The following is a 13,067-nucleotide window of genomic DNA, read 5'->3' as shown; positions in this document are numbered from 1 at the left end:
CTGAAAATTTATCTCCACCAAAACCCTTCAAAAATATTAATAGTAGGCTAATTCATAGCTGCCAAAAACTTAAATCAACTAAGATGACCTTCAGTACATGAATGGGTAAACAAACTTGGTAATTTTCATGATGGAATGCTATTCAGCCTTCAAAGGAAAAATTTCAAACCATCAAACCATACAGAGAAACAAATGCATATTGATTAGTAGAAGGAGCCAGTATAAAAAGCCTACATCCTGTATCACTCTATTAATATTATATTCTGGGAAAGGCCAATCTTTAGAAAGAAGAAACCTTTGAGTAGTTGTCAGGGGCTCAAAGTGAGGTTTTGAGGGATGGGCAGGTGGAGCATGGGAGATTTATAGTGCACTGAAACTCCCCTGCACGACACTATGTTCCTGGAGCAGGTAATGTCATGCATTTGTGAAGCACTACAGAACTGTGAAAGAGAAAAAGTAAAAACTATTGTAAACAATGGACAACAGTTAAAAATAACGCATTGATATTAGTCGATCAATTGTAACAAGTGAACTTGTATCCATTCAAACAATACAAGATGTTAATATACTAAGTAGAGGAAGAGACTGGCTGTATGGGAACTCTATGTAATCTGCTTAATTTTCTGTAATCCTATTTTGGTTATATAGAAAAAAAACCACAACAAACAGATGGTCCAAAAGAACATGAAAAAAGACTCAATGTCGCTCATTATGAGAGAAATGCAAATGTAACTACACAGGGTATCACCTCACACGGGTCAGAAAAGCCATCATAAAAAAATCTACCAAAAATAAATGAAGGAGAGGGTGTGAATAAAAGGGAACCCTCTTGCACTCTGAGGGGGAATGTAAATTGATATAGCCACTATGGAATACAGTATGGAGATTCCTTTAAAATATAGAAAGAAAATTACCATATGATGCAGCAATCCCTCTACTGGGCATATACACTGAGTAAATCCATGTATATTTAAGTTAAGTAAATAACTTAAAAGATCACACTGCTCATTGCAACACTATTTACAACGGCAAGGACATGGAGAGTAACCTCAATTTCCACTGACAGATGACTGGATAAAGAAGTTGTGGTAGATATAGACAATGGCATATTACTCATTTATAAAAAAGAACAAATTTAAGTCTGTTGTAGTGAATTGGATGCACCTAGAGCCTGTTATACAGAATGAAATAAGTTAGAAAGAGAAAATCATTGTATATTAACGCATACATATATGGAATCTACAAAATGGTAGTTATAAACCTATTTGCAGGGCAAGAATGGAGACACAGATGTAGAGAATGGACATGTGGACGCATCAGGGGAAACAGACAGTGAGACGAATTGAGAGAGTGGCATGGACAAATATACACTACCATGTGGACAACAGGCATCTGGGGGAAGTTGCTGCATGACACAAGGGATCAGCTCTGTGACGACCTAGAGGGGTGAGGTTGGGGGTGGGAGGGAGGTTCAGGACGGAGGGGATATATGCATACATATAGCTGCTGCATGCAAGAGAATCTGACATAACATTTAATTATCTTCTAATTAGAAATAATTGTGAAAAAAAATCTATGAATTTAAAATCTAGAAAAAAAATCTGGAGAAGTACACATAGTCACTAGAGTTATATACAACAATGCCAAATGAATAAAAGTCAGAAGTAATGAAATGCAAAAGATCACAGTAACAATTTGATTCTCAAACTAAAAATCTTAGAAAACAGGTCAGAAAATATTCAAACATATAAGGAACTTCAAAAATCTGGCATAAACAAAGATCACCATAGCAAAATCAAGAGATTGGCTTGGAAGAATCAACAATTACTTACAGCAAGTAACAGAAAATACACCATAAACATAAGCAACCATACAAACAATTTACCTACAGAGAAACTTTAGAAAAATGTATACAGTCTTCATGGAGGCAACAAGAATTTCCTGAGAGTCTTAGGAAAAAGAAGGCGAACAGATATTGTAAGACTGTCAATTTTCCGTAACTCCCTTACAGATTTAGTACCACATTCAGGGTAGCTGAGACCACAGTGAAACATGGTCTGCTGTTTCTTATACCCTGAAGTAACCATGGAAATCTTATGGAAGGAATAAAGCAAACTATTAACAAAAGTAAAAACATAAAATTAAATAATCCTTGATGGACAATAAGTCTGCACTGAACTTGACCCTATGTGTGCCCAGGTGGGGGAGTACTCAGAGACTGGCATAGATGCGCAGCCTGCAAGGGAAGCAGACAACAGGATCAGCTGGAAAAGGCTTTAAACGTGAGCCCCGGATTCTTCCACTCTGCCCTGGGATCATGAATCTCCACTGCTTCACTGAAGGTATCTGAGGCAGCATCTCCGAGGCCCCATGCCAGGACCATGGGGCACCAAAGTTTGGATTGGATGTGGCAGTGTGGCCCAGATCATGAAATAACCAGCACAAAGATTGTTGTGTGTGTGCTTAGTCACTCAGTTGTGTCCCACTCTTTGCGACCCCATGGACTGTAGCCCGCTAGGCTCCTCTGTCGAAGGGGATACTCCAGGCAAGAATACTAGAGTGGGTTGCCATGCCCTCCTCCAGGGGGTCTTCCCAACCCACGGATTGAACCCAGGTCTCCCACACCGCAGGTGGATTCTTTACTGTCTGAGCCACCAGGGAATGTTAGTGGATGAGCACTGGCCCTTTTAAATGATCACCTTAACAGACTACCACCCAGGGACTAAAAGAGAAAAGTTAGTATCACAGTAAGTGTACAAAACGACAGAACTTCATCTCAGAACTTATGAGCAATGACCCTGCCGTCGACTGAGAGCCCACAGTGAGAACTGTCAGGCTAAGGAGCCCCTTCACTTGCTCTTCTGGGATTGTGTGCGCCTGGTTGGGGACAAGGGTGGACTTACACCAGAAAGGGAAGGATTTCCAGGCCCTGTCGGCAGTCAATATGAATGAAGATTCTGTCTGAGATGTGAGGGGTTCCACACCACAGAAGACAGTCTCCCATCCTTCCCTCTCAGCTCACCTTACCTGGAGCAGCCATTTCCAGGAAGCCTCAGGTAGAAATGGCGAGATACGATGTATGTGCACTTCATACCAGGAGACCCGGGGGTTCACATCTTCGAGGTGAGGCCTTGGCCTCACGTCAGCAGATGGGACGCAGCCCAGCACCTACAGGGGTTAAGGGAAGGCATGGAGAAGGACAGAGCATCGCTTACTACAGAGGAGGGAACCCAAGAGAGCCCTCGCTGTCGGTCTCATGGGCTCCAGGAAGGCTGTTAGGCTTGGGCTCGCCAATTCTTCCTGCTGGGGTGCTGACAGAAGTGAGAGGCATGGAGTGAGCCAGCTGACACACCAGGACAGGGGCGTCCCAGGACCCCTTACGAGTCAAGGGAAAGGCCACGTGCCAATCCTGTGAGATTGGGCTCCTCCGGAACCCCGCCTGTCCAGGTCCCGCCCCTGCGGGCCTCCTGGAGCCCAGATGCGCATGACAGGAAGTGACGTCCCCCTAAGCACACTGGGGGTGCGACGCCATCCTTGAACGTGCCGCCATCTCTGAGAGCTGCCGTTGACGGTGGCCAGAGGGAGCAAGCAGTCCCAGGTCTCATCGGGTGTCAAGATCGGAGGTGCCGTGAGTTACAAGTGCAGGGACACGTCGCTGCACTCCGAATCCCTTCTCCCTCCAAACAGAGGGGGCCACACAACCTCCGGCCACCCGACCGCCGCACTCAGAGCAGAGGATCCAGCCTAGCTCTTAGGCCCCAAGACCATGCACTAACCCCTAGCTGGTCTCAGGAAAGAATGCCCCAGTCAGGCTCTGCTGGACCCCAGCTCTGCTCAGTAGAGGGAGAGCCACGAGCCCTGTGGAGTGAAGGAGGGACCCTCGGGGGGGACTGAGGGTCTCCTTACACCAGAACGGCAGCCATGCGTCACCCCCCACTCACCGCGATTTGGCCGCGGATCATCCGGGCAGCAGCCGGGCGTCTCTAAAGGCTCAGGGGCTCCCTCACTGCGACCTCGGACGCGGGACACTCGGGGAAGAGGGGACCTTGGTCTGAGGGGCTGGCAGCCGGTCAGTACAGGGAGGATGTCAGGGTTCGGGTAGAGTCAGGATGAGGACCCTCGTCCCCGACAAACGGGCGACTCAGGACCCTCCCCTGCAGTCAGCGCGTCCTCCCGGCCAAACATCGGGAAGGGGGGCGGCGGTCTGAGAGGGGAGCATGGAGCCTGGTTGTGAAGGGGCAGCCACGAGATGGCAGAAGGGAAGGTCCTGGGACCCTTCAGTGGGTGCTGAGTACGCCCTCCTCTCCTCATCTGGGGTGACAGGGAAGGTTGCAGCGTTAGTTTCAGAAAGGAGAGGGAACGGGCCGGGTGCGGGAGAGCGGGCGTTGGATATGGGGGAGTCTCACACCAGTTTTCGTCCTGACTCTGAATGTCAGCTGAGAGGACCTGCCTCCCCTGCCAGCCCCCACTGGCCACCCTTCTAACGCCCAGGCAGGACTGTCTGCTGCGCCCCAGGGCTCACTCTCACTTGCTACTCAGCGGTCTCAGGGGACAGGCTGACCAGGAGAACAGGAGCCCTCTGGGTCCTAGAGCAATGGCCACAAGGACCCCTCAGAGGCGGCTTCCATTCAAGCCAGGGAGGACTCTCCTTGCTGAAGGTGCTCACAGCGTCTCCTTGTCCCTCTTCCAGGTGCCCTCCTTGCCTGCCTTCCTGCCCGCACTCCCACCTGCGGTCCCTGACCTGTTGTCACCATGCCTCGGAAGCACAAGAACAAGTCCCATGCCCGCAGGAAACACCACCAGGTCCCGGGGGACACTCAGGAGGCCCAGGCCAGTGCTGCTGCAGCCCCAAAGGAGGAGTGCCCCTCCTCGCCCTCTTCTGCCCCTCAGGGTTCTCCCCCGAGCTCCCCTGCTGCTGCCGATCGCCAGGAGCTTCAGGGGGCCATGGCCCCTAGCTCTCCTGACGCAGGGCCTTCCTGCGCAGGATCTGATGAAGGTGCCCGGGGCCCAGAGGAGGAAAGTGCAGGTGCCTCCCAGGCAGCGCCGGCCGTGCAGAGCACTCGCATAGACCCTCTGGCCAGGAGGGCCAGGATGCTGGTGGACTTCCTGCTGGACAAGTACACCAAGAAGGAGCCCATCACGCAGAAGGCCATGATGAAAGTCGTCAGCAGGAAGTACAAGCCGCACTACCCCGAGATCTTCAGGTATGCCTGTGAGCGCGTGGAGCTGGTGTTTGGCCTGGAGCTGAAGGAAGTCGACCGCGTCAAGAACATCTACGCCCTCAACAGCAAGCTCAACCTCGGGGGCGACGAAGGTCCGAGTGATGAGGGGGCCATGCCCAAGTCCGGTCTCCTCATGTTGCTCCTGGGGGTCATCTTCATGCATGGTAACCGGGCCACCGAGGAGGTGGTCTGGCAATTCCTCAATGCCTTTGGGGTGTATGCTGGGAGGAGGCACTGGATCTTTGGGGAGCCCAGAAGGCTCATCACCAAAGATCTGGTGCAGAAGGAGTACCTGAAGTACCGCCAGGTGCCCAACAGCGATCCTCCGCGCTATGAGTTCCTGTGGGGCCCGAGAGCTTGTGCGGAGACCAGTAAGATGAAGGTGCTGGAGGTTCTGGCCAAGGTCTACCGAACGGTCCCTAGTTCCTTCCCAGACCTCTATGACGAGGCTCTGAGAGATCAGGCGGAGAGAGCAGGGCAGAGAGGCGCGGCCAGGGCTCCTACCACGGCTGAGGCCAGTGCCCCTTCCAGGGGCCAGAGCCCCTGCAGCTCCTCCCACATCTAGGGAGGGGGGCAGGGCACTTTGTTCCCTCTGTGTTGGAAGAGAGCAGGCAAGCTCCTAAATGGCGCAGAGTCGTAGGGTGGAGGAAACAAAACCCCTATGTTCTTACAGTTTTAAATGGTAAGCGAGTTTAGGTGCAGTTCGTTTTAACAAAATATGTATCTGTTGTCTTTTATCCATATGAGAAATACCTAATGAAAGATGATTCAAAGCAGATAGGTAAAGAGATGAGGGAGATGTTTGGTATTTTCAAATGTTACTACTTTTGATAAGGTTTATGGTGCTTCAGAATTCAAAGGTATGAATCATATAACTCATAGTTTCTTGCTGTTTTAATGCTTTAAAAGTTTGGGTATTTGTAAAACACACTGAAAGTACTGAATATGTTGCTCACAATCCAGACAGGATAACATGACATTAGAAGAGGATTTTTCTTGAACGGCATTCAAGCTTGTAAAGAGTGCAGGGCAGTAGAGGCGGAGGAAATAAAATTTAAATCTCACTTACCTTTCTGTTTCACACGAGTAATGTCTACATATTATGTATTTCATTTTTTTCAAATAGTTTTACTTCTACGAGTTTGTTTTTCTTCAGAGCATTAATTTGGTAATGATCCTGCTGTTATATTTATTGCTGTTTTAAAAGTTTTAAAGGTAGAGTTTTGGTAGATATAAAAGATATTCATGAACCATCTATATTGTCTTTATGATCTGGAAGTAGGTAACATAGCACTGCAAGAGATTTTCATGGTAATGTGAAAGACAACCACAGAAAATATTGAGAAACAAAAAGAAAATGGAGAAAAAAATAAGAGTTAAAATGTCTTTTAAGTCGTGGTTTACCTTCTTTTAAACTTTCTTTTAGTAAAAATAAAAAATACTTGGACTTATTTAGCTCATTTAAGAATATTTGTTTCTTTTGTACTAATTCACTGCATAGTCTCTGCTCTCTCCTGGATTAAAAATAAACTCAGAAGGAAAGGTGGTAGTTGTGGGGTTCATAGTAATCATAACTTCCATTTATTACAAACCAATGCTTCTTAATCCGTATGCCACTGCTTTATACGTAGTACATGCATTCCAGCATTCATGCAGGATCGGATTTAGCAGACTCCATTTATGGATGGATAACTTGCAAATTTCTCAAGTTCACAAACTGATGGAAGTGACCTTCCTAGGTCTAGTCTCCCGATCTGGATTAGTGCAGAGCCCACAATGTGCCACTTCTCCCAGCCGAAGCCAGACATCCTGTCTTTTCATTCATTTTTCCTGTGCTGCTGCTGCTGCTGCTGCTAAGTCGCTCCAGTCGTGTCCGACTCTGTGCGACCCCATAGACGGCAGCCCACCAGGCTCCGCCGTCCCCGGGATTCTCCAGGCAAGAATACTGGAGTGGGTTGCCATTTCCTTCTCCAGTGCATGAAAGGGAAAAGTGAAAGTGAAGTCGCTCAGTCGTGTCCGACTCCTAGTGACCCCATGGACTGTAGCCTACCAGGCTCCTCCGTCCATGGGAGTTTCCAGCCAAGAGTACTGGAGTGGGGTTCCATTGCCTTCTCCGCATTTTTCCTCTAAACACTCCAAAAAATGTATCTCGTTGGATACATGGGGCCCTGTCCCAAAGCACTGGTTTGGAATAAAGTTAAAATAATGTTCCTAAATGAATGGTACGAATGAAGACAAAACTACTCAGGGACAACGTGGTCATGAACACATGCAATGTCAGATACCCTGAAAAGATCAATATGCCCTCATTTATCTTTCCCGATTGTCAGGGACAAAAAAGCCTTAGCTTAAGGGCCGTGTCCTCAGGTCAGTGGACGGAGGAGTCCCAGCCTCTGATAGTTATCAAGGGGAGGATTTTAGAACACTAGGGGTCCCACAAACGATATCCTGCTTCTTGCCTCGTGTGGCCATGGGGAGAGCAGTCTGTCGGAGGCGCGCCTTCCTTTCTGCAGGGCAAGGATGGAGGGGTTCACAGGGAGTTCAGCGCCTTGGATTTGAAGCAGCAGCCCCAATTCTGCCCAAGTAGCAGATCCTAACAGGCCTTCATAGGATTTACAGTGAGGACACTGGGTGCTGAGGAGTGGACCCCCCCATAGCAAGGGGGATGACACGGAAGAACAGGTAAGGGTAGCCAGGGAATAGCTCTCTCACCTCCCCTTCTGTTGTCTCAAGAAGGCAAAAGCCTTGGCCACGGGCCAGCTGATTCAGCCAGCAGAGATGGTGGATTCCCATATGCTACCAGAAGTCAAGGTAGGAAACCTGATCTAAGACTCGGGGGCCACCGATTCCAGAAGAGTGGAGCCCTATAATGTTCTCCTCCTCGGAAGGCCCCAAAGCTTTGCACACATCTGGTTCATCCTGTCTTCCAATCCAGAACTTGCAAGAAAGGAATGCCTTTGTTCTGAGGAGCACAGCCTCAGGTGAGTGGAGGGTGCGGTCCTGGGTCTGATCAGGAGTGAGGATGAGGTCCCTGAATGGGGAGCAAGAGGACCACTCAGCCCAGAACAGGGGAGATAGGGGGCCCACCCCTGGTGTCAGCACTACGAGACCCAGGACAAAGCTTTCTGGCTGAAGTGCTTCTCTTTCCGCTGGAGTGGTCCCAGGGAGGTGAGAGCCTTGGGCTACTGGGAGAAGCCTCACTGCAGTACAGAGTGCAAAACTCGTGACTCCGAATGAGGATAAAGGGACTGCGCCTAGAACACAGCCCTGCCCCTCGACACCTCCCACTGGCAAATTTGGGAATGTGGGCATGATGCACCCCACACATTTCCTTTTAGACCATCTCACGAGGTGAGGCGCTGGGGCTCAGGGGTCAACCTCAGGAGGAATTCCAGGTCATGCCAAGAGTCAAGTAGAGGACCATGAGGACTAAGGGAACCACTCACACTATAAAAGTGGGGACACCACAGAATCCCTCCCGTAGGGACAGCCATGAGTGACCACAGGCAGGCATACCCACGAGGCAGCCCTCATATCCTCCGAGGTGGTCTCAGGGAATTTAAGGCTGTAGCATGAGAGGACAGGTCTCGTTAGCAGATGGGAAGTCAGTGTGAGGACCTGGAGAAAGGATAGTAACAGTGAAGAGAGGGAGGAAATACAGGTCTTCCCAGGAGCCTGATTGAGGACTGGTGCAGCCAGCCATCAGAAGGCCTCAATTTCCAGTCACCGCTTTCTTTACTGAGAGACCACAGCTAGATGTGGCAAGTTAGGCAACCCTCACTTTCTTCTGTTTGGTCTCAGAGAGTTGTGGGCCTTACTCTGAGCACGTGTCCTCAGGTAAAGACAGAGGAGCTGCAAGACCTCCCAGGAGCTCCCAGAGGACACCTGGTCATTTCTCCAGAGGAGCTTCAGGTAACCCTTGATGTGGCAGGGAGGACAGTTATTTCATACGTGGGTCAGCTACTCTGTGCAGACTGATTTCCCTGGGCCCCTGTCCTTCCAATCCTCCATGATAATGGGCATCGAAGGAAGGCCCCAAACCCAGCGTCCTGCTCCTCCCCTCAAGTCCTTGCTAGGAAAGTTCACCTTTGATGTGTTTGCTCATGCATGACTGCCCCTCCCCCTTGTTGGGAAGAAAACTGCTCACTAAATTCCAGACAGTAGTCCAAGCTAAAGACCTTCATGGAGAAGGCGCCCACCAAGAGAAAGGACAGCTCTTGGCTGGGGGAGCCTGCCTCCATATGACAGGGGTAGACTAGCAAAGGACACAGGTTGTGTCCCAGGTGACTCTGTGGACAAGAATCCACCTGCAATGCGGGAGACAAAGGTTCAATCCCAGGGTCTGGAACATCTCCTGGAGGAGGAAATGGCTACCCATTCCAGTATTCCTGCCTGGAGAATCCCATGGACAGAGGGCCTGGAGTGCTGCAGTTCATGGGGTTGCAAAGAGTGAGACATGAATGAGGGCCTGAGCACAGACAGAGAGGTAGATCTAGAAGTCTAGGAGGGGAATAGAGATAGAGAAACCTAGGAACCATTGGTAGGCCATTGTAAATTAACATTGTTCAAGAAAGCTATCAGAATGTAGTGGAAGGAAGCAGGTTTGCTGAAATATAAAGCCATAAATGATACATGAGATGTCCCCCAGGCCTTTAGGTAAAAGAAGAATGTCCCCACCTTCTATTGATGTGAAGAAGTGCTCCGATGATCCAAGTTGGAGCTCAAAAGGTCAGACACTCTCCTGCTCCAAACAAATTGGGAGTGAGTGATGTAAGCCTGACCTCTACTCAAAGAAGAAAATCTTTCCCTCTCCTCCACTTTCCCTTGACTATAAAATGTAGCCCACTTAATCCTCCAGGCAGAGCTCCATCACCTGCCTGCCTGCATCTCTTACAAGCATCCTATATAAAAAAAAAAAAATCTATTTCTTGCCTAACAATTTGCCTCTTTCTGAATTCCTTGTGCGCTGAGACACAAAGAACCTGAGCCACAGTAAGTCCAGGTACCAGGTGAGTGATTCTAATTAAAAGACCATGGTTCAAGTCCCAAACTGGATTTTGGGGGGTTGGAGTCCTGGCCACGTGGATTTTAGTCACCATCTGATGTGATAGGTTTCAAGTGGAGGAGGTCTCCATGCCACCCCATCTAAATTTTTAAACTATGGGCTGTGAAACTGGCTCATAGGGCTAGAATGAAAGTCACTTTCTTCTGCATTTCTCTGCACCTAGACTCCCAATATCTTTGCCTTTGGGTGTACAAATCCAGACACTGTATGCCGTGAATGCCTCAACCTTGTGTTTATAAAATTCAAGCTGAGTGTGTCTACAGGACAGGGAGAGAATGGACAAAGAAAGAAAAGAAAAGAGATTGAGCTAAAAATTTTCTGGCTATCTTCAGAAGCGGGGCTTTCCTGGTGGCTCAGATGGTAAAGAAGCTACCTGAAATGTAGGAGACCCAGGTTCGATCCCTGGGTTGGGAAGTTCCCCTGAGAAGGGAATGGCAGCCCATTCTAGTATTCCTGCCCAGAGAATCCCACAGATAGGGGATCCTGGAGGGCTACAGTCCACGGGGTCACAAGGAGTCAGACATGAGAGACAAACAACCAAAGCCATCTCCTAACACCTCTTCTACTTCACCACTTCTTGCTGCAACTAGTGGGGCCCGTGGGTCCTAGAGCCTGTGCTCTACAGTAGGAGAAGCCACCACAATGAGAAGCCAGTGCATCGCCATGAAGTGTAGCCTTGCTTCCTTTAAACTAGAGAAGATTTGCATGCAGCAACGAAGGCCCAGTGCAACCAAAATTAAATACATAAATAATTAAAAAAAAAAAATACTCATGGAAGCCACCAGGGCCCCTGGGGTGAGAACTGAACCACATTCTGCCCAGCAAGATCACAGGTGAGGGATGCCACAGCCATGAAAAGGCCATGAGGGACTTCAGTGACCCCTCAAGCCCCTTATGAGCATGCGTCATTTCCTTTTCAGATAGGTAACTGACTGTCCATCGCTGAAGGCTTGCCCTTAGGATAGGAGGGAGGTCCCTTATGTCCAAGTCTTCCTTGCCTTAAGGAAAAACTCTGAACTTTGAAAGACCTCCCAAGTAGACTCTGCTGGCTTGGCAATGCTTAATTTTCCAGAAAAGCCCTTCCCCTTCTCCCAATGATACTAACCATCAGCCAGCCACTGAGCCCTGTTCACAGGAACTCTTACTGGGGAAAAGAAGGAGCCTCCTGGACCACAGACCTCTTCTTCACTATATTCAGCATTGAACACCACTGACCTTGCCCCACATCAACAATGCTTTGCCCTCTAACCTGGGGCTTTAGAACTCCTTAAACTCTGCCCGCCTCGGGAAGTCACAGGGCCCACCAGACTTCCGATAAGAATAAATGCTGGAGAGGGTGTAGAGAAAAGGGAACCCTCTTACACTGTTGGCGGGAATACAAACTACTATAGCCACTACGGAGAACACTATGGAGATTGCTTAAAAATCTGGAAAGAGAACTGCTATACGACCCAGCAATCCCACTGCTGGGCATACACACTGAGGAAACCAGGACTGAAAGAGACACGTGTACCACAGTGTTCATCGCAGCACTGTTTACAAGAGCCAGGACATGGAAGCAACCTAGTGAAGTCAAGTGGGCCTTAGGAAGCATCTCGATGAACAAAGCTAGCGGAGGTGATGTTACTCCAGCTGAAGTATTTCAAACCCTAAAGATGATGCTGTGAAAGTGCTGCACTCAATACGCCAGCAAATTTGGAAAACTCAGCAGTGGGCACAGGACTGGAAATGGTCAGCTTTCATTCCAACCTCAAAGAAGTGCAATGCCAAGGAATGTTCAAACTATCACATAATTTCGCTCATTTCACAAGGGAAATGCTAGGAAGGGAATGCTCAAAATCCTCCAAACTATGCTTCAACAGAATGTGAACCAAAAACTTCAATCTGTACAAGCTAGATTCAGAAAAGGCAGAGGAACCAGATTACATTGCCAATTTCCGTTGGAAAAAGCAAGGGAATTCCAGAAAAACTTCTACTTGCTTGACTATGCTAAAGCCTTTGCCTGTGGGGATCAGAGCAAACTGTGGAAAATTCTTAAAGCCATGGGAATACCAGACCACCTTACCTGCCTTCTGGGAGACCTGCATATAGGGTAAGAAGCAACAGTTAGAAGTGGACGAAGAATAACAGACTGGTTCCAAATTGGGAAAGGAGTAAGTCAAGGTTGTATATTGTCACCCTGCTTATTAAAGCTGTCTGTCGAGTACAGCATGCACATTTATGGGCTGGATGAAACACAAGCTGAAATCAACTTGCTGGGAGAAATGTCAACACCCTCAGATATGCATACGATACCACCCTTATGGCAGAAAGTGGAGTGGAATTAAAGAGGCTCTTGATGAGGGTGAACGAGGAGAGTGAAAAAGCCGGCTTAAAATTCAACATTCAAGAAACTAAGATCATGCATCTGGACCCAACATTTCATGGCAAACAGATGGGGAAAAAGTAGAAACAATGGAAGATTTAATTTTCTTCGCCAAAATCACTGTGGATGGTGAATGCAGCCATGACGCTGGTGGTGGTGGTTTAGTCACCAAGTCGTGTCTGACTCTTGCCACCCCCTGGACTGTAGCCTCCCAGGCTCCTCTGTCCATGGGATTCTCCAGGCATGAATACTCAAGTGGGTTGCCAATTCCTTCTCCAGGGGATCTTCCTGACCCAGGAATTGGCCCCGGATCTCCTGCACTGCAGGCAGATTCTTGACCAACTGAGCTACGAGGGAAGCCCCAAATTAAAAGACGCCATGAAACGAAAAGACGCTGATTCCTTGCAAGAAAAGC

At 48.6% G+C, this 13,067-nt stretch overlaps 1 protein-coding gene across 2 annotated transcripts; it reads left to right on the top strand.

Annotated features, from left to right (window-relative positions):
• The first annotated feature begins 3,511 nt into the window (after positions 1–3,511).
• Positions 3,512–6,682, top strand: LOC145535482 (melanoma-associated antigen B4-like). Of its 2 annotated transcripts, none has more exons than XM_081563917.1 (2): positions 3,512–3,623; positions 4,691–6,682. In XM_081563917.1, exon 2 carries the CDS (start codon positions 4,753–4,755, stop codon positions 5,785–5,787), a length of 1,035 nt encoding a protein of 344 aa, XP_081420043.1. In that variant the 5' UTR covers positions 3,512–3,623; positions 4,691–4,752; the 3' UTR covers positions 5,788–6,682. The 2 variants fall into 2 exon arrangements, with proteins under 2 accessions (XP_081420043.1, XP_081420044.1); XM_081563918.1 differs by having other exon boundaries at positions 3,512–3,628.
• Positions 6,683–13,067: the final 6,385 nt, after the last annotated feature.

The sequence above is a fragment of the Giraffa tippelskirchi genome, chromosome X (genome assembly GCF_054371585.1).
Source record: "Giraffa tippelskirchi isolate mGirTip1 chromosome X, T2T-mGirTip1v1.2.pri, whole genome shotgun sequence".
NCBI lineage: Eukaryota > Metazoa > Chordata > Mammalia > Artiodactyla > Giraffidae > Giraffa > Giraffa tippelskirchi.
The sequence above is the reverse complement of the archived record's forward strand: the minus strand, read 5'-3'. Positions and strand labels throughout refer to the sequence as shown.

Bases quoted from the DNA above. Each gene is read 5' to 3' on its own strand.
- LOC145535482 (XM_081563917.1), top strand. From the start codon at position 4,753: ATGCCTCGGAAGCACAAGAACAAGTCCCATGCCCGCAGGAAACACCAC.